The sequence below is a fragment of the Carassius auratus genome, chromosome 8 (assembly GCF_003368295.1).
Source record: "Carassius auratus strain Wakin chromosome 8, ASM336829v1, whole genome shotgun sequence".
Taxonomy (NCBI): domain Eukaryota; kingdom Metazoa; phylum Chordata; class Actinopteri; order Cypriniformes; family Cyprinidae; genus Carassius; species Carassius auratus.
Window position 1 is genome coordinate 22,979,755 of NC_039250.1, and position 16,386 is coordinate 22,996,140.

Genomic DNA, 16,386 nt, shown 5'->3' on the forward strand with positions numbered 1-16,386 from the left:
GCGTGCACTTTTTAGGCACGATTTGTTTAGTTTTTTAATATACTTGATACTGTTAAAAGTCACATCATTAAAACAAAAAATATGAGTTCATATTTCACACCTAAACAAGCGTGGAAATCGTAATTATAACTAGCTATTAAATTAGTTAAAAATCCCTGTCCACAGCTATGCGAACCCCAAACTGACTCAAATGATTCGCGAAACCGATATGAACTCCCGAACTGTTTCAAATCATTTGCGATCCCCAAACTGACTCAAATGATTCGCGAACCCGCTACGAACTCCCGAGCTGATTCAAATGATTCGCGATCCCGCTCCAACTCCCAAACTGGATTCAGATGACTCAAATGACTCGCGATCCCGCTACGAACTCCCGAACTGACTCAAATGATTCGCGATCCCGCTACGAACTCCCGAACTTATTCAAATGATTCGCGATCCCCGAACTGACTCAAATGATTCGCGATCCCGCTACGAACTCCCGAAATGACTCAAATGATTCGTGATCCCACTACGAACTCCCGAATTGACCCCACGTCAAAACAGTGCCACAAAGAGAGACCTGCAGAAAAGTGAAGCGCAAAGGAAATTGGTATTGCAAGCTCAAACTAGACTGACAGCAAAATAATAGCAGCTTTGCAAATAAATTAATAGATATGACCATGGAAAATATGTATTGCAAAATCATTGCTTTTGCGCTGTTTCATTTGTTTTGCAATTCTTAATTTTTGTTTGCAAAAAGCAAATGTATTTTCCTCAATACTTTAAATAAATCGTTTTAAATTTGTTTTTGTTTTTATTGTTTTTGTATATTTTAAACAAGGTAGTCACATACATGGATTTTTCTGGGCTAAGCCCCGGATCTCCACTCACCCTAGAACCAGCCCTGGATAGAGTTAATATAGACTGGAGTTGCCGTTTTCAATGCTTCAGGATTAACGTTGATTTGGATAAATAGTATTCTTCCAAATTAACTTTGAATAAAGAAAAGAGAGGTTTAAAGCAAGTAAATGTTAACTGTAGATTTAACTCGCAGGAAACAAATGAATTTAGTTACATTTCCCTATATTCTCTTTTGAGCAGTCAAACAATCCAAAGAAAACATCTTTAAAACAGAAAGAAAGGTCACTTACAAAATGAGACTAGGTGAACAGTAAATAACAACAACAACAACAAAAATCTCGAAACACCAATAACAGCCATCAATGTCTGCTGATTGCTGTTAAGTGCCAACTATATATAGACTGCAGAGGTGATGAACACTTTCAACAGCTCTGATGGTGACTAGATTTTATTTGAGGGATTCTGGTTATAATAGGCTGTTGAGTTTGTACATATTGGTCTGGCACTACTTACTTATTCGGCTAATTTGATTAAATATGTCAAAAAGGGCTAATGTTGTTGATGTTTAATTTAATGTGATCAAAATGCAAAGCAAGCAGGTATATATAATATGACCCTCATTCTTCAGAGCCATTCAGTATGATTCATAGATAAAGAGGACAATCGCTAGTCAACAAAATGTACATTTAAACGTACAGAAACACTTTCAAGATCTCATTTTTTAATAACTAGCAATGAGCAATTCATTTCTTACAGTATTTATTAATGTAGTTTAGTAATGTTACCTTCATTATAAAGTACCAAAATCAAAAAAAAAAAAAAAAATTAAAGGCAAATTATAATCAATATGTGACCCTGGAGCACAAAAGCAGTGAGATATATTTGTAGCATTAGCCAACTATACATTGTATGGGTCGAAATTATACATTTTTCTTTTATGCGAAAAATCATTAGGATGTTAAATAAAGATCATGTTCCATTGAAGATATTTTGTAAATTACCGTAAATATATCAAAACGTAATTTTTGATTAGTTATATGCATTGCTATGCATTGCTAAGAACTTCACTTGAACAACTTTAAAGATGATTTTCTCAATATTTAGGTTTTTTTGAACCCCTCAGATTCCAGATCTTCAAATATAATATATAAATACATTGTTTATAATGTCCTCCTTTGTTGTTGTAAATAACACTGAGGAGAATTGCACTCATGTGCATATTTATAATTTCTTAAGTGCAATAACAAACATAATTACAATGATTGCTTGCAGCAATTACCAAAGCACTGGAGGGAGAGTCACTTTTATTTTAGCTTTGGTGGTGTAAAATAATGATAAACCAGTTGTATGTTCTTTTACACCGATTCACACAAACAAGAGGTATTTACAGTACATATACGGTGTTTACAAACAACTAATTGCTAATCGCTTTGTTTACTTTAATCATCAAAATGAGCTTCTTTCCTCAAGATGATTTTTCAAGTCCAGTTCTTACCACCAAGAGCAGCTGAGTTTCTTCACACCATGCAAGTACACATAGGGAACAAAACAGGTGTAAAAAGCTCCTATAAAATTGGTGAGTTTCACAGCGAGGATGGAGTTTCTGAAGCTGCTGTAGATGCGGAGCACAAGGTGAATAAACCAGCAGAAGATGAAGATGGTGGCGACTGCAACCACACTTTTGGCAGCTCGAGCCTGGTAACTCGAGGACTGATTGGATCTGAGCTGTGGGTACGCGACGCTATTCACGACTTTAGACTTTTCAGCCATATTTACGTCTGTAGGTGGTGCATTTCTTTCTTTGGAGTGGTGTGTGATTCGTTTTTGACTCTGGAGCAGCGTTAAGACGATCTGCACGCTGGCGTAGGTGATCCCAACAAGTGGAACCACGTTCGCCAGAATCAGATACAGCGCGTCAAATGTCTTTTTCTCCGCAGGTGTTGGGAAACGTTCTTCACAGACCTCTAAAGTCTCGTTCCCATCGTGTTCTGCAATAAAAAAGTGGGGAACGCTGAACATCAACGCCACGATCCAGCTCCCAGCAAGCAATACGCCGACTAACCTCAAATCATCCATCTGCACCGGAGCTCCTCCACGACTGATGGAGCCCACCAGTTTCTGGTGCCAATACATGCTGATGAACATAGTGGAGAAGATGCTGCTGGTCTCCGAGAGATCGGATGAGAACTGAAGCACGCCGCAGTAGCTTCTTCCCATGAACCAGTTGTTCACAAACTGCGCCAATGTGTCTGGAAGATCCACCAAGCAGTTAGTGATCAGATTGGACGCGGCCAGGTTCATGAAGAGGACGTCGTTGGGTCGCAGTTGAGATATGGATTTGGGAAGAGAGCGCAAACCCAGCCAGAAGTTCCCTGTAATGCCGGTCAAACAGAAAAGCGCTCGGATTGATGATTCAATCCAGTCTTGGACCTCCATCTCTCAAGACTCTTGCTTGCATGTACCAATCCAGTAGTTGGCGGTCAGCTTTATAAGGTATGAGTTGATGACATCATGGTCACATGTCACTATAAACCCCTTCTACTATGGTGTGCATTAAACCAGAACTAACACTGGACGCATTTTCATCTGCTAATTTTTTGAGATAGGAATTTTGGGTTTTCATGAACTTTATGCCAAAATCATCAGTATTAAAACAAATACTGAAATATTTCAGTTGGTGTGCAATGAATCTAAAATATATGAAAGTTTAATTTTTATCATTACATTATGGAAAATAATGAACTTTTTATCACAATATGCCAATTTTTTGAGAAGGACATGTGTGTATATATATATATATATATATATATATATTATAGTTTATTGATCCTTTAGAAAGAAATTGAATACAAAAGTCTTTGCATATGTGTTTTTTTGTTCAGTATTATATTGATCTAACAGGCTTTTATGGCTCATATAAGACAGTTAAATTATGAAAGAAAAAACAGCTACTTTTTATTCAGAGTCCCAAACTGAGCAAAAAATAGGCAATTTGGTGCAGGACCTGATTTTTATATAGACAAAAAGTGATTAAATTCTGAAGCTTTTAATGAAAATCAATGAGATCTTTCTAACAGTAGAGCAGATACTGATATAAACTGATCTAAATATGACTCATGGCTCTATATCTCCAGTAATGTGTGTCAGTAAGATGAGATGTAAATGATCCGCATATAACACAGTGATGGAGAGCTGAAGAAATCAAGGCTCCTCAGAAGATGTGAGATGTTCTGATCCGCTGAGGAACAGTGAAAGTAAAGCTTCTGGAAACAAACGCTCCTCAAAAGAGACTCTGAAACATGATTGATGGAGAATCAAGTGAAGCTGAGCCGCTTCAGTCCAGTAAGAGTTCATCTGGACCTTATTCTGACCTTTACTTGATCACAATAACTTAAGATTGGACAGCAGAAAGCTGGACGTTTGTACAATTACATTAAAAGAGCTTTTTACTGGATAAAAACTCTAAACACTCAATAAGACGACAGAAGACCTGCTGTAGATTGATTGCGTGTGACAGGTCTAGTCTTGTACATGATGTTGATCACGTACAGGCTTTTGCGTATAAAATATTACACTGTAGGGTTAATGCTGGTTGGTTTAAGGTCCAGTGCACTTCATCATCTCAGCTGACACCAGGATTTTTGTGCTTATTTGACAGAAAAATAACACACCGATAATTGCGCTCATAAGCAGAATTTTAATTCGTCAAGTGGAATAACAAACATAATTGCACTGACGTCTGGTCGTAATTATCAAAGCACAGGAGAACAATCATTTTCATTTTCTTTCCTTAGCAACATCCAACATATTCTACACTCATATTTATTTCACATCTATATTTATACAGATGCCAATCACTCAATCTTTTAGCTTTTAAAGCTATATTGGTGCTGTGTGCACTAATGGTTTCCCAGAATGCACCAAGCTTACTAAACTCACCAATTCTTACCGCAGTTGAGTTTCTTCATGCCGTGCAAATAGACATACGGGACGAAACAGACATATGAAGCTCCTATAAAATTGGTGAGTTTCACAGCGAGGATGGAGTTTCTGAAGCTGCTGTAGATGCGGAGCACTAGGTGAATAAACCAGCAGAAGATGAAGATGGTGGCGACTGCAACCACACTTTTGGCAGCTCGAACCTGGCTACTCGAGGATGTATTGGATCTGAGCTGCGGAGATCTTTCTTCCGTGCTGCGTTCTGCTTCCAGTTTTTGGTCTACAGATGGATGTTGAGAGTTTGTTCCATTCCCAGAGAGATCCTTAAGTCGTTTTTGACTCCGAAGGAGCGTTAAGACGATCTGAACGGTGGCATAAGTTATCCCAATGATTGGAACGACGTTAGCCAGTGTGAGATACACGCCATCAAACGTCTGCTTGGCCACAGGTGATGCGAAACATTCTTTACAAACCTCTGAACTCTCGTTAGCGTTGTGTTCTGTGATAAAGATGTGTGGGAGACTGAATGCAGTCGACACGATCCAGCTCCCAGCGAGCAATACGCCGACTAACCTCAAATCATCCATCTGTACCGGAGCTCCTCCACGACTGATGGAGCCCACCAGTTTCTGGTGCCAATACATGCTGATGAACATAGTGGAGAAGATGCTGCTGGTCTCCGAGATTTCATGAGAAAACTGAGTCACGCTGCAGTACTCTTTACTCGTGAGCCAGGATTTGGCGAAGTGCGCTGCGGTTTCCGGCAGGTCCACCAGACAGTTCGTGATCAGATTGGACACAGCCAGGTTAACGAAGAGGACATCGCCGGTCCGAAGCTGAGATCCAGATTTGGGCAGAGAGCGCAAACCCAGCCAACTGTTCCCTATGATCCCGGTGAAGCAGAAGAAAGCTCGCATTAATAATTCAATCCAATCTGGAGCCTCCATCTGAGAGATCTTGTCAGTACGGAGGTCAGTGATACATTTAGTCGGTTCCCGGCTAAATTTATGAGCTGTGATTGGCTGACATCATTCAGAACTTGATGATGTCATCAAGAACATATCAGTGTTGTCCTTGTTGCCTAAATGCAGTATAATTAACATAGTCATGCAACAAAGCAATATTCCATGGGTGTATAAAACTATGACCAAACACACACACACACACACACACACACACACACACACACACTGCAAAAAGAGGTAACCTGCAGTTGTTATTTCAGAGAGCTATATTTCTACATGATATAAAGGAAATTAGGTTGATTCAGCCATATGAATTTATGTATTGACTCAAATTAAAGCAGTAAGTTTAGATGTTACGATTTTTAGGTTTAAAACAAATGAAAGTAAACGGGGGAGCTGAGGTTTTACTGAATAAAAACACGATAACGGTCACATTTATCAACCGATTTCAGAGGTTTGTGATCTACGTGCAGTTAAAAAAAACTTTGCCTCCAGTTATTTAGTTAGGTTTGGAAAATTATTAATTGAAAGCTCACATTTGTCTCACTTGTTGAGTTTGGGTTTTCATGAGCTTTATGCCAAAATCATCATTTTTCTATGCCAAAATTTTTTTTCATTTTTTTATGCCAAAATCATCACCAAAATCATCAACACTAATAATTTACTATCGTTGAGAAAATTAAATAAAACAAGTAAATACAAATCAAATAATTTTCATTTTGATAGCACTATAGCCTACAGATGAACTCCACAACAAATAATAACATGTAACTGATGAGGCTATGGATCCAGTGAAAATGAAAATATGCACAGATACAGTGCACAGTAGAAATATAGTAAAAGTGATATGTTATATTAAAAAGTATATATAGTACAACTTAAAGTAAAGTGAATAATATGAAAAGCGAGGACAACGGTACAATAACATACCGGTATGTGATATAATAGATTTATAATAGCATAAAATTATATGTATAATATGAATAATACCATAATAAATAACAATAGGTTAATAATAGCAAGAAGAATATGTAATATAAAGGGTGGAATGATACAGAATAGACAAAAATGAAGAATAAATGAATAGTAAATTAAAGAGTAAAATAAATGTTTTTAAATGTAATTTAAAAATACTATTTGTGTAATAATTATTAATCAAATTAAGACAAAACTAATGACACAACACAAAAAAATTGTGGACATGAGTTACAAATTGTTTAATCAATGATCTCCTTAAGTATAATATATACATGTGCACACACACACAAACATATATATATATATATATATATATATATATATATATATATATATATATATATAATATATATATATATATATATATATGTGTGTGTGTGTGTGTGTGTGTGTGTGTGTGTGTACAGTATGCATCTTTCTCGAAATTGATTCTGAATAATTCAGATTGCTTTAATTTATTTATTTCAAAATGTTTTGTGTTATGTTGTCCATTGTTGATAGTTTTCATACTTAAGCTGTGAAAGGAACATTTTTAAGAGCTCAACACAACAGCTTTTATGATGCAGAAGCCACTTTAGTTTTTGATTCTGAATATATTATTCAGGTGTTTTGTTATTTAGTTCAGAAATCCATATACAATATTCAGTTTGTGCTGGTCTGACTTAAACAAAATATTGTTTAAAAATTACTTTCTGTTTTACTTTGTGTTTGTACCATAACGCATAAAAGCGCATTAATGGGAACATTAAAGAAAGTTACTTTTTTTTACTTTTTGGTGTAAGTAATCAACAAAGTAATTGAGTTACTTTTTGAATTAAGTAACTAGTAACTTCAACCTTCACCTTGGAGATTGAAAATATTAATTTTTTCAGACCCCAGGAGCCCAAATTCAGACCCAGAACAATAAAACCCACAGAAGAGGTGGGAGTTCAAAGGAGGAATCTTTATGTTACCAAACTGCAGGGAGAGGAAGAGTAGATGTAAGTCATGATCTGCAAGATTAACCACAATCTGATGTGATCCGACCACCTCAGAGAAAACCAGTGTTGAGCTGCTGCAAGAGCTTTTGAAGCACAGCAGCTGTGGTCAAAGAGTTCACGTGTGTTCGAAGCGGGTTCTGCAATCATTTGAGTCAGTTTGGAAGTTTGGAGCAGGTTATTTAATACAAGAATAGTGTAAAGCCTGATTTGATTAATTTTGTATTTCTTTTAGCATTGGTTTATAAGAAGTTTAGGTGTTTTCTTTTCTTTTTTTTTTCCTTTTTGATATGAATAGCAACATCGTCAGCTTCAGTTTATTCAGTGCAAAGAATATAAGATTCTTTAATCCAACGCGATTTACAATAGACAATAATTAATTTCAGGGCCAACAACAACGAACAACAGGTTATGCGTTTTTCGTGGTTGAAATAATGCAAACACAAAATATAATGCATGTAATAAGAACAACAGAAGGGTAAACAAGAAAACAAAAAGTCTTAAGTTTTGCTTTTACACTATAGCCTACTCTTTTTTTTTCTTAAAATAATGTATGGTAACTTTGCATTAGTGCCTGATTTCACATAAATTAAGTTTGTAATAATAAAATAAAACGTTATTTGTTTAGAACTGGGTTTAGAGTTATCTTGTAGGTAGAACATTTAATTTATTGCGATATATATTATATAGATATAACCAGATATAACTGATAGGCGCCCTGTGAACGCGCATGCGCTCTGGCTGCGCTCGTACGCGTCTGCTTCTATGGCAACGCGGCGGGAATCATGGGAATTGCGTTCGCTGTTTGGAAAACCGGAAGTGGAGGGAGATTCGAAAAACAGCGGAATAAACAGAAGCGGAATGTGTTTTTTAAAGTCATGGCGTGAAGGTAGAGTATAAAGACGCTTTAGCATTGGTTTCTGACTCTATAGAAGTTGAGTTCGCGTGTGTGTGTCGAGTGTGTGGTTGTGTTGACATGCTACAGCTAACGGTAATGACTACAGCTCATTTATGTTAGTTAGCATTTCGAAATGTTTCTTCCGATTTAAAACGGAATAAAAGGTGTTTTTGTAGGTTTATACTCCTCATTCAGATGATCTAATACTTTACTGTGGCTGCTGGTTTAGTTTGGACTGCAGCTGCGGTTGAAAGTTGTAAATAAAAGAATAATAACAACGCGATTAATTTTAGCTTACTTAGAGTAAATATCATTTTTAATTAAAATAATTTAACGTTACTTCAATCTCTTATTTTTGCTGCTGATTTGATTGATCTGACTGCTGCGAATGAATTTGATAAATAATAATAATAACATTAATAGTAACGCAATTTATTATAGATTATTTAAAGTAAATTATATATAATTTTTTACTGCAAGCGTTTATTTCTACTGCTGATTTGATTCATCTGACTGCTGCGAATGAATTTGATAAATAATAATATAATATTAACACAATTTATTATAGATTATTTAGAGTAAATATGATAATTTTTTACTGTAAGCTGTTATTTTTGCAGCTGATTTGATTTATCTGACTGACTGCTGCAAATTAATTATTTCTTAAATGATAATAATAATTAAGTCAATGTAAGGTTAGAGTAAATTTACATATATACATATACATACATATATATATATATATATATATATATATATATATATATATATATATATATATATATATTTATTTATTTATTTATTTATATATATATATATATATATATATATATATACACACACACACACACACACATATATATATATTAGCTGCTGATATGATTTATCAGATTTTTTTTTTATTAATTAATTTTCAGTATGATCATTCTCAGTTATATTATATATTTAATTTAATGCCTTATTTTTGCTGCTACTTTGATTTCTCGGACTGACTGCTAAGGTTGAATTCTAATTTTTTTTTTATTATTATGTATTTTTTATTTTCATTAAATGTTATATCCAGTTATAAGCATCAATCTCCTAATATAATGTAAACTAACAATGTTTATTCATGGTTGTACTGATAATGTAGCAGTAAAGCATGTTAAAACAAACTGAATATGATTCAGTAAAGCTGCATGAGTATTTTTCATTTTATATCTTGCTTAATATGTCATGTGGCTGTAAATACAAGTTAATTTCCCTGATTGTTGTCATGTCCTTGTCTTAGCTGGATGCTGTAGGACACACACAGACTCTGAAACGCTCCATCAGTGCCGAGAATGGAAGTGAAGTTGGAGGTTTTGTTGTCGTCCAGCATCAAGCGCAGAAAGCCGTGGCCCAGATTCTGCTGGCTGGGCAGGGTGAGATCAGACGCTTACATGATCCACTATCACTTCATACAAACCCTGATGTATGTTACACCTCTGCACTGTTTGCTTCCAGGAAAAGGAGGGTGTCTTTCTATTAGATGACAATCGGATCAGCGAAATACATTTGGTTTCGGGACGGACCAAAAAGAAGACCCCAAAGCTCCAGCCGCTGTTGCAGACGGTGGTGACCATGTCAGCGTCTCCGGACGGTAAAGGATGTGAGATCTGTGATGAATCCTCAGCGCTGCGTGTGTTTAACAGAGTTATTTGCAGGCGTGTGGCTGGTGGGCCTTCTGATCTCCGGAGAATTGTTCCTGTGGAACAAAGACAAGGATTCGGTGAAGACGGTCGCGGCTGTTCCTGAGGTTCATCAGATGCTCACTTCCATCCGAGGTCTGTGTAAGAGTTTACTGTGATACACAAGAAAATAATGGTGTTCCTGTGAATGGAAGTTAAAATCAGATGAAATCTGACACACCCTCTGGTCACACAAGATCAGGATGAGGGTGTTTCTTCATCAGGTTTGGAGAAATGTAGCATTGCATCAGTGTCTCATCAATGGATGCTCTGCAGTAAATGGGTGCCGTCAGAATGAGAGTCTGATAAAAACATCACAATAATCCACAGCACTCCAGTCCATCAGTGAACATCTGGAGAAGACAAAACCTGAAACACATCCAGCATTAAGATGATTTTAACTCAAACACATAGAGTCTATAATCCAGAATAACACTTCCTCCAGTGAAAAAGTGCATCTGCTGTTGTCTCTCACAGATTAGTTCAGATCTGTTTAAACGCTGCTTGATCTGTGCAGATTTCTCTCCTGATTCAGACCAGAACACTTTTTCACTGGAGGAAGTGTTATTCTGGATTATAGACTCTATGTGTTTGAGTTAAAATCATCTTAATGCTGGATGTGTTTCAGCTTTTGTCTTCTCCAGATGTTCACTGATGGACTGGAGTGCTGTGGATTATTGGGATGTTTTTATCAGACTCTCATTCTGACGGCACCCATTCACTGCAGAGCATCCATTGATGAGACACTGATGCAATGCTACATTTCATCCTGATCTTGGGATAGTTGGAGGAAGTGTACATTTTCAGCCAAATTTCATTTTTGTTTGGACCATTCTTTTAATATCGCATTAAACTCAGTATATTATAGGAAAATAAGTCAGTTCAGCGTTGACTCAATACAATAGTTCATCAAGTTATGAAACAAGCTTAATTTATCTCCAGTTTTTACAGACTTTTCTTGATCTGGATAGTGATCCTCAAATGAACACTTATTCTTGTCTCACGAAGGTTCGGCGACTGCAATGCGGCTTTCTCTGCTGGTTTCGGAGAAGGCACACAGAGTTTTCCTGGCCGCTGTCACCGGACCGGTGTTCCTCTGGGAATGTTCTTCAGCTCAGGATCTGAGCGGCCCGCGGGACACAACAGTCCCGGGACGCTGGAGTCAGATATCAGACCTCCCCAACATTCAGCTGCCCTCCACCACAGACAAAGAGGCTTCGGTTCAGAGTGTGTTTGTGAAGAACCAGGTGATCCACAGAAGCACCGATCTGATGCAGATGAGGTTGTGTAGGTTTCCTGTGCTTGTGTTTTATCTGAGCGTGGTGTTTCTAGGCTGTAGGAGATGTGTGTCTGAGTGCATTCGTCTTCGTTGCTGAAGCGCAGCTCGTTGTCACCTTTCTGAAGATCCAGTGGGACTCGACGTGGGACAACAAACTCAGGTCAGATGATGCTAAGTGTGCTTTTATTTATTATCATGTACAGCTCTTCTGAACCTATGTTCATTTCAAAGCATTGTTTTGGTAATTGTGCTTATGACGACTGCGAAGCCACTTGGTAAAATGTAAATACAATACAATTAAATAAATAAATAAAACGTATGCCGAATTGTTTAAGTGTTATGTTTGCACAATAATAAAGAATGGAATATGTAATTTTTTTAATAAAATATAACATACAATTACAGTGCATATATGTTTGTTTTGTTTGCTCAATATAAAAGTATAAAATATGTAAAAAAAAAAAAAAAAAAAAAAAAAAATAGTGCATATATGTTTAAGTTTTATGTTTGTCCAATATAAAAGTATAAAATAACAAATATAGAGTGCAGGAAGATGGGGAAAGACGGAAAGGCTCCATCTAAACAACAATGTATTTTAATCAATTTAAGAGAAAAAAATTAATTAACGCAGAAATGTGTACATTGATCTTATGAATATAGTATTCATTTATATACGGGAAATAATCAATTTGATGCACATGCATAAATGAACAATTAATAAATTAGCAACATTTACAAAGCAAAAATTAAATGATCTTTTACAATAACATCTTATACACCAATCGATTAAAATATTACATTTATGCATTTTAAGTTTCGCGTAATATAATTATAAAAAGATATTAAATTAAAACACAAAAATAAAGTTGAAGGTGATATGATATATCCATTGGCAGAAAACATGTAAGTTTAGATTTTCTATCACATAGAATAATCAGACGCGTAACCGAATCAGCTAGCGGTGCATTCGAGCGACACATGCATGGCTCTCTGTGTTTGTTCCTCAGTTCGGCAGGTTTCAGTGTCGGCTGCGTCTCTCAGTCGTTCCCGCTCGACCAGCTCCAGCCTCCGTGTAAACCGGTGAAGTCCAGAGGCGCTCTGATCCCGGCCTTCTCTCCGGACGGTCGACTCCTCGCCCTCGTCCTCAACCAGAAAGACCCGCAGGTGAACTCAGCACTGCACTGATCTCTAGTGAACCAGGGGTTAGACTTGTGCAGTGATGACAAGCTCCTGTGTGTGTGTGTGTGTGTGTGTGTGTGTGTGTGTGCTCCTGGCAGGCGACGCAGGTGCTCTTCATCAGCACTCAGAACTTTGTGACCGTGTTCAGTCTGTTGGGAGGATGTGGTGTTAAGACGCTCAGTATACCAGCAAAATATATGAGGTGGGTGATTAGATACCCTGATAACAGATTTAACCTTCATCTGTCCTCCTGAACCTATAACAAAAGTGCCCCCCAACAAAAACAAATAAAGACAATTTCAGTCCTGTTTCATCCAACATTCAGTCACTGGGTGTCTCTGACGCCATCTGGCGGGAAACTAATGACATAAATGTGTATTTTATGGTTCTAGCCACTAGAGGGACCTGTAGGACGCTGTGGAGATTTTTAACTGAGCGAAACATGAGAAATGAGATTATATTAAGGCTTCAGTTTGGATGGGTATGGATTCAGGTAGATATTACAAAATCCATATTTTATTAAAAAAAAAAAAAATTTAACTGATTAACAAATTAAAAATGTATGTTCATTCAATTTCATAAATATGAATTAAATAGATATATATTTTTATAATATAAACTCATTGGTCACATCACTAAAATCTAACTCTATTAAGTCAACAGTAAAAATAAAAAAAACATTCCATATTATAGTGTGTTCTATAAGAGCGTGTGCGTGTGTGTGTGTGTGTGTGTGTGTGTGAGAATTTTTTCTGCATTGGGGATATCCCGTTAATCTCAGCCCTTCATCTTTACTAGATTGTCCCAGATTTTGTATATTAAAAAACCCAAATGTAATGGAAAAAAACGCTTTCTCATAAATTCATAATGACCCACGTGGGACACTTTTGTCACTTTATTTTGTGTGTGTGTGTGTGTGTGTATTCCCGGTGCAAATTTTGACAAAAGTAAAAAAAAAAAAAAATCTTGAATCTGTTCGATCAAGTTTTAGAATGTTTTGAAAATGATCCGAGGGACAGATTTAATTTAGTATCAACAATATAGTGTTAATTTTTATTAATAGCCTAATTTGTTTTTATTTTTATATTTTTCTTTTTTCAAATTGTGTTATTATTTGACATATATATTTGTACAAATCATGAACTGTATAGTTAGAGACTTCTGCGTTCATCTCTCCTCTGTGCTCATAAAGTGTTTGAATACTGAGAATAGTATCCTCCGTTGTGTAGAGTAGAGGTGGTCAGCTTGTGTTCAGGAGGTCAGATGCGAGTCTGTTGTGGCTCCTGCAGGTCGTACTGGGTCGCGTCTGTGAGCTGGACTCCTGAAGGACTTTATCTGGCCTGTGTGCTGAAGAGAGGCTCTCTGCTGATGCTGGCTCGTCTCGGGGGACTCGTCTCGCTCTCCACGACAGGATGCAGCGTTGAGTTCGGTGCCGCCCACTTCCTGCCTCTTCACCCGCTGGTCACCTTCAGGTGATTCCATATTAACTGACCTGTCCAGAGTCACTGAGGGAAGAGATGGTGTTGTTTTTTGTCTTGAAGTTTTAGAAACATTAATGGAAGAAATGCAGTCCGACACATTTGTTATAAATTTATGTTGTTGTGTTTCTTTTCCTTTAAATTCTTTGTTTTTAAGTATTATTTTTTTAGGATGCCTGATATCTTTTTAACTGTTTCTAAATAACATTTTGTATTTATTTATACATTTTATGTATTGATTTCATTTTTTTTAATGCTTTTTTAAATACTTTTATTACTTATACATTTTATTATACAGATATTCACATTTAATAAAATTATTTACATATATTTTCAGAAAACTTTTTAATAAAATTTCTTAAAATTGTTATTTTTTTTTAATTTAAAGTAGTTTTTATATGTTAAACGTTTCTTCTACAAATAATAATCTTTTTTTTATATTTGATAAATACTTGTTTTAATCAATGTTTTTACGTATGTAAATTTATTCTTTCGACAAATCTTTCAGGTTTTATGACATCTTTTTAACTTTTTATAAATAACAATTAATATTAATAAATATTATTTTTTGCTTATGAATGTAAATGTCAACACGTTTTTCTTGCAAATATGAACACATTTAATAAATATTTTAAACATTTTATTTTGTTTAAAATAATGTTAAATTAAAACTAAAATGGTTATATATATATATATATATATATAAATCATTTTAGATTTAATTTAAGATTTTATATATATATAAATATTGCTTGCACAAATAATGACCTTTTTATTAAATAAATTTTTATTTAATATTTTTACATCTCTTCTTTTTTCTTGGTCATTGTTCAATGTAAAGTACAAGAATAGAGATAGGTCTTCTCCCCTCTCATTTGTAATGCAACCTTATAAAAATATGAATGCATGCTTTATATCAGATGCATGCTGTCATGAAGAAAGATTTCCGAGTGTGCTCCTGGGTTTGATCCGTAGAGCTCCAGAGGCGTTGCAGACGCAGGACGTGTCCAGCTCCAGCGTGTCGCTCCGAGACCTGATGAGACAGCGCTTCTCCGTCACGTGGCATCCTCGCCAGCCGCTCCTCATCGTGTCTGACGGCTACATGGTGACTGTGCTGCGGATGAGCGAGCGTCCGTCTGCTGCGGCGGTGATGAGCGCCGCCCTGCTGGACGCTGCGCAGGGGCTGGAGCACACACAGAGGGTCCTGGGCTCGGCTCAGGTCAGCAGAGGGATGTCAGGGCGGGGCGTTGTGGCTAAAAAATTCAAATCTGCGTGTATGGTTTGTTATGATAGAGCAATGTTTGAAAATCTGGAATCTGAGAGAGCAAAAAAATCTAAATATTGAGAAAATCATCTTTAAAGTCTCCGGCATTTTGTGATTCCTTGATTTCTGAAAAAATTAAATCGTAGGAAAACCTTAAATTCAAATGATTCGATAAGATCTGAAAAATGGCCAGCTTCTAGTTGCTCTTTGAGTTGTGTTTACTGCTGTAATGATGGTTGACGAGTTTCTTCTTCTGTTTCAGCCTCAGTTCAGGTCCTGGCTGGAGTCCATGTCCTCTCTGACGTTCACAGGAAGTCTTCAGCCTCTTCAAGAGAAAGAAACGGCGCTGTCTTCTCTTCCTGTGTATCTGCAGGAGACAGCAGACCTCACACAGTTCACTGAGAGAGCTCAGGTCAGCCACACTCACTGCTAAAACTGTGTACATGGCACATTACGGTTCAAAAGACAACATGCCAGGCTATTTTTAATAATATAGTACTTATTTTTTATTGTATTAATTTTAATTTTTATAATTGGATTAGGCAAAGTTTATAATTAATTTAACATAAATGAAATACAATTTATTTTTCAATATTACTCTCTTTTTTTATGTTGCATTTGTTTTTCTTTTCCTAATCTTTGTCTTCTTTTTATCAACATCTGTATTCAATTTTTAGATTTTTTTTTCTGTTTATAAATAACAATTTAATTGTTTTAAATTTTATTTGTTAATAAACATTTTTTAATTAGTTTAAAAATATATTTAAAATATTATTAAAAAACAAATATTTACACATTTAGTAAACATTAAAAAGTTTTTTTTAAAAATATTTTTATATTTAAATACTTTTTAATAATCTTTTATTATTTTCTATAA

At 35.8% G+C, this 16,386-nt stretch overlaps 2 protein-coding genes across 2 annotated transcripts in view; one reads left to right on the forward strand and one right to left on the reverse strand.

Annotated features, from left to right (window-relative positions):
* Nucleotides 1-4,778: 4,778 nt before the first annotated feature.
* Nucleotides 4,779-5,729, reverse strand: LOC113106824 (alpha-1A adrenergic receptor-like). Its single transcript, XM_026268841.1, has one exon. The coding sequence runs from the start codon at nucleotides 5,727-5,729 to the stop codon at nucleotides 4,779-4,781; it is 951 nt and encodes a 316-aa protein (XP_026124626.1).
* Nucleotides 5,730-9,905: 4,176 nt separating this feature from the next.
* LOC113107693 (ciliogenesis and planar polarity effector 1-like) overlaps nucleotides 9,906-16,386 on the forward strand; it is a 42,935-nt gene continuing 36,454 nt past the window's right edge. Inside the window, 10 exon segments of the mRNA XM_026270366.1 lie at nucleotides 9,906-10,003; nucleotides 10,086-10,221; nucleotides 10,286-10,405; nucleotides 11,318-11,556; nucleotides 11,642-11,748; nucleotides 12,596-12,752; nucleotides 12,866-12,969; nucleotides 14,057-14,239; nucleotides 15,221-15,464; nucleotides 15,772-15,921. Of these exon segments, the coding sequence (XP_026126151.1) occupies nucleotides 9,923-10,003; nucleotides 10,086-10,221; nucleotides 10,286-10,405; nucleotides 11,318-11,556; nucleotides 11,642-11,748; nucleotides 12,596-12,752; nucleotides 12,866-12,969; nucleotides 14,057-14,239; nucleotides 15,221-15,464; nucleotides 15,772-15,921 (1,521 nt within the window). The 5' untranslated portion in view covers nucleotides 9,906-9,922.

Bases quoted from the DNA above. Each gene is read 5' to 3' on its own strand.
- LOC113106824 (XM_026268841.1), bottom strand. From the start codon at position 5,729: ATGGAGGCTCCAGATTGGATTGAATTATTAATGCGAGCTTTCTTCTGC.